The 4,407-nt window shown below is 56.6% G+C and overlaps 1 protein-coding gene across 9 annotated transcripts; it reads right to left on the bottom strand.

Moving 5' to 3' along the window:
• Positions 1 to 1,280: 1,280 nt before the first annotated feature.
• LOC134735290 (tubulin beta-8 chain-like) lies at positions 1,281 to 3,640 on the bottom strand. 9 transcript variants are annotated; one of them, XM_063629734.1, is made up of 5 exons: positions 3,560 to 3,631; positions 3,184 to 3,292; positions 2,998 to 3,108; positions 2,163 to 2,511; positions 1,281 to 1,688 (listed from the first exon to the last, which is right to left on the bottom strand). In XM_063629734.1, the coding sequence occupies exons 1-5, from the start codon at positions 3,614 to 3,616 to the stop codon at positions 1,451 to 1,453; spliced, it is 864 nt and encodes a 287-aa protein (XP_063485804.1). In that variant the 5' UTR covers positions 3,617 to 3,631; the 3' UTR covers positions 1,281 to 1,450. The 9 variants fall into 9 exon arrangements, with proteins under 9 accessions (XP_063485804.1, XP_063485805.1, XP_063485801.1 ...); XM_063629735.1 differs by having other exon boundaries at positions 1,281 to 1,693; positions 2,195 to 2,511; XM_063629731.1 differs by having other exon boundaries at positions 1,281 to 2,136; positions 2,383 to 2,511.
• Between the last annotated feature and the right edge of the window lie 767 nt (positions 3,641 to 4,407).

The raw sequence follows: 4,407 nt of genomic DNA, 5'->3' as shown, positions 1-4,407 counted from the left end.
GAGATGAGACACTCTCCTGCCTGCCTGTTCCCATTTGGCTGAAATAGACCATTGCCAACATTTAGAGAATGAAAAGGGGCCTCACCTATTTTCCCTGACAGGTTGGAGGCAGGTGGGCATGCCCAGGGGACCTGGGGTAGATCCTGTACATCTGCCCACCCCCAGGCTATGCTGGCTTCATCTTATCTGTGGGGTGCTGGGGGGGGGCGGGGGGAATTACCAAGAGACCATCACGCAGGCCATGGACAAGTTCTACAAGAGCCAGGGAGAAGAGCACTGTCCGTGCATGCTGCCCAGCACCCAGCTCACAAACACATCTCTCATTTGACTGCTTTCCCAAAGCATACTTTTGCCGTCCAGGCTCCCCAAGAAGCCTGGGGAGGAGACTCTGCCAGGCTGAAGGGCCTGTCCCCAAACATGCCACCCTCACCAGGCTCATCCTGACAATCTTGGATTATTTTTGCCCTGAAGTTTTGGAGTGGCAGACAGGGAGACAGCAGACAGTACACATTAGCCACCTTTCCAGAGAGCATCAATCCTCCAGACTGAGGCAGGTCAGACCTCCACTCAGGCGTTTTTCTCACTGGTTGCCAGTTGGGGGAAACAGCATTTGTGAGCACCGGCCTGTCTCCCCAGGTCCTGTTCAGAAACCCCATCAGTGCCTTTGGAGAGACTGCCCTGAGCACACAGGCCCAGCAACCACCATCTACAGCCCCCAGGACCTAATCCCCTTCTACATAGGGTTCAGTGCATGTTAGCAGACACTGGGCTTGATTCCTGCCTAGTCCCTGCCAGATATCCCATGCCCACCTCATTAAGAGAATGAGGCCACACAAACACACTCAGGCCGTCATGGTGATGGAGTGGCTGGGGTCCCACTTGCCCACCCTTCATTACTGGTCCAGAGCCAGCTGTCTGACCACATTCCTACCCCGAGATGGGACTCTGGGGACATTGTCCACCAGGGTCACTGACCCCTTTTAAAATTCCAGAAACATGGCCGGCTGGTCCCCTAGAATTTGGCACATGGGATAAGCCAAGGCTTGCCTTCAGGAACAGGTTTTTCCACCATGTCGCTGCCCAAGGCCCAGGGCATCCCCAAGTTTGCGTGAAGCCTGCTTGCCACGTCCACAGCCCACGCCGACCCCGCCTGGAGCCACTGGAATGCTTGTTCCTGGGCGTGTGATAAACCCAGACAGCTTCAGCCTTGCAGGACAACTGTGCGCATCTGGCAACAGTAGCCAGAGGGCCCATAGAAAGAAGTTGGAGGGGAAACCAGATGCTGTGAAAATACTTTATTAGGCAAAACTACATACTATAAAAATGCTTTAAAAAATGCAGCAGGAGGAGATGGGAAGACACAAACGAACAAGCGCGTAGTGACACATAGCTGTCAACACAGTAAAGAATCCACACTGCTTCCCCCCCCTTTACCTAGAAAAGGAGAGTTCTAAGCCACCTCCTCCTCAGCATACTCCTCATCCTCCTCCTCCTCCTCGGCCGTGGCATCCTGATATTGCTGATATTCAGACACCAGGTCGTTCATGTTGCTCTCGGCCTCGGTGAATTCCATCTCATCCATGCCCTCGCCCGTGTACCAGTGGAGAAAGGCCTTGCGCCTGAACATTGCTGTGAACTGCTCTGAGACACGCTTGAAGAGTTCCTGGATGGCCGTATTATTCCCAATGAAGGTGGCCGACATTTTTAGCCCCCGGGGTGGGATGTCACAGACGGCTGTTTTTACATTGTTGGGGAGCCAGTCAGCAAAGTAGCTGCTGTTCTTGTCCTGAATGTTGAACATTTGTTCATCCACCTCCCTCATGGGCATGCGACCCCTGAAAATGGCAGCCGCCGTTAGGTAGCGGCCATGGCGGGGGTCGCAAGCGGCCATCATATTCTTAGCATCAAACATCTGCTGGGTAAGCTCAGCCACAGTCAAGGCCCGGTACTGCTGGCTGCCCCGGCTGGTCAGTGGGGCAAAGCCAGGCATGAAGAAATGCAGCCGCGGAAACGGGACCATGTTCACGGCCAGCTTCCGCAGGTCAGCATTCAGCTGGCCGGGGAAGCGCAGGCACGTGGTGACCCCACTCATGGTAGCAGACACCAGGTGGTTCAGGTCACCGTAGGTGGGTGTGGGCAGTTTTAGGGTCCTGGAACATATGTCATATAGCGCTTCGTTATCTATACAAAAGGTCTCGTCCGCATTTTCTATGAGCTGGTGGACTGAGAGGGTGGCGTTGTAGGGCTCCACCACGGTGTCTGACACCTTGGGCGAGGGCAGGATGCTGAATGTGTTTATGATCCTGTCTGGGTACTCCTCCCGGATCTTACTGAGCAGAAGGGTGCCCATCCCAGACCCAGTCCCGCCACCCAGGGAGTGGGTCAGCTGGAAACCCTGCAGGCAGTCGCAGCTCTCAGCCTCCTTTCTGACAACGTCCATCACTGACTCCATCAGCTCCGCGCCTTCTGTGTAGTGTCCCTTGGCCCAGTTGTTTCCGGCCCCACACTGACCTGTAAGACAGTACAGCCAGTCACGCGATGGCCAGGTGTACGGTCATCAGTGGTCACTACCATAATGCAGAAGGCACCAGTGTCACGTGTGAGGTGAGAGCACCATGCGCCCTGCAGGTGGAGCAAATGAAACCCCCTCCCCCGAGTTACAGGACAGCGGCTTCCCCTGTCAGGAATTAAGTCAGGAGTCAAACCTGAAACGGGCTAATAGACCTCGCTGCAGGCGGCTCCTGCCCGTTTTCAGGGAAGGCAGTAGCCACGGCCCCAGCTCAGCTCCCTGCTCCGAGTTTACATCAGCAGCTCCTCACCTTGAGAAGACACACGGGCCTTCCTCCCAAAGCCCGTTTAGGAGAAGCAGATGGAGCGACTCGACTCGGAGAATAGGAGGGGGTTTAGGGGCCCTGGCTCCACAGTGCCCACAGCGATGACCTTGGGGCACTCGTGGATTTTGAGCTGCCCTGACCCCAGTCCTCGCCCGCAGCTCACCGAAGATGAAGTTGTCCGGCCTGAAGATCTGCCCGAAGGGCCCTGAGCGCACAGAGTCCATGGTGCCGGGCTCCAGATCCATGAGCACAGCGCGGGGCACGTACCTGCCACCTGAGAGGGCGGGAGGGCATTAGCAGGGGAGGGCCTCGTTGCCAGGAGGGCGGTGGGGGAAGGACGGGGTCTCACCGCTGGCCTCGTTGTAGTACACGTTGATGCGCTCCAGCTGCAGGTGGCTGTCCCCGTGGTAGGCGCCAGCGGAGTCGATGGCATGTTCATCGGAGATCACCTCCCAGAACTGCCAGAGACGGGAGGGGCCAGACAGGCCAGGGCTGAGTCACGGAGGCGCCCCAGCCGCTCTCCCACCCCCACCCTCATCCGCACCCCCATCCTAGGCCGCCGTGTCCCTGGGGTCCACCCCGGCCGCCTCGCCAGCCGCCCAGTTCCACCGTCCCCGGCAGGGAGCCCAGGGGCCGCAATGCAGGGGCACCGCCCCGCCACTGCCAACATCTTCCCTGGCCACCCGGCAGGCCCGGGCCGGGCCCTCAGAGCCCCGGCTGCCAACCTTGGCGCCGATCTGGTTCCCGCACTGCCCAGCCTGCGTGAGCACAATCTCCCTCATGGCCAAGGCGGGATTAGGGCGGCAGGAGAAAAAGGAGAAGGAGGAGCAGACGCGCAACGACCCAGCTCGCCCTCCGCCAACGCTTAAATAGCCCCGCGCCCACCTCCCTCAGCCTCGGATTGGGCTCCCAGAATAAGCAACAGCTTTACTTCCACACAGGTGCACCCACCTGTGAATCCCTTGGCGTTGAGCGTCTTTTGGAGAGCTCAGGTGTCCTTCCTGTGGTCCTTTCCACGTTGGGGAAAGCTGCTCAGATGGAGAACTTCCTCCCGCGTCTTTAGTGAGACTAGATCCCTAGCTGAGCTGAAACTGAATTTTCCTCCCATGCGGGAGGGGAAGACTCTTGTTTCCATATTCACAGAGTGCCTTTGCTCCTGTCCTAGATTGATGACATATTTTTGTAATGGATGCGTCCCTTCATCTATTAGGAGATCTGTGGTTAGGAAAGGCCTTCCATATGTTAACTCAACGGGACTTAATTATACGTTTTACTTTGGAGCAGTTATAACCTGCAGTAAGCTATGGGTGTTAGAGACAGGCCTCTGATTTAGCTAGGGTCTTCTTTAGAGTAGGATTAGCCCTTTCACCTTTCCCGAGGACTGCGGTCTCCAGCAGAGTGAAGGTGATATTGGATTCTTAAAGCTGAGGATAGGTGATGGGTTACGCCTGCTGTGGAACATGGGCCATTGTCACTTTGCAGGCTTTTAGATTACCCAGACTGAGGAGTTATTTCTTCTAGTAAACATTTTTCAGATGGGGTGGGGAATGCCTCAATCTAACCAGTGACGGTA

This window comes from Symphalangus syndactylus, chromosome 20 (assembly GCF_028878055.3).
Source record: "Symphalangus syndactylus isolate Jambi chromosome 20, NHGRI_mSymSyn1-v2.1_pri, whole genome shotgun sequence".
Lineage (NCBI taxonomy): Eukaryota > Metazoa > Chordata > Mammalia > Primates > Hylobatidae > Symphalangus > Symphalangus syndactylus.
The sequence above is the reverse complement of the archived record's forward strand: the minus strand, read 5'-3'. Positions and strand labels throughout refer to the sequence as shown.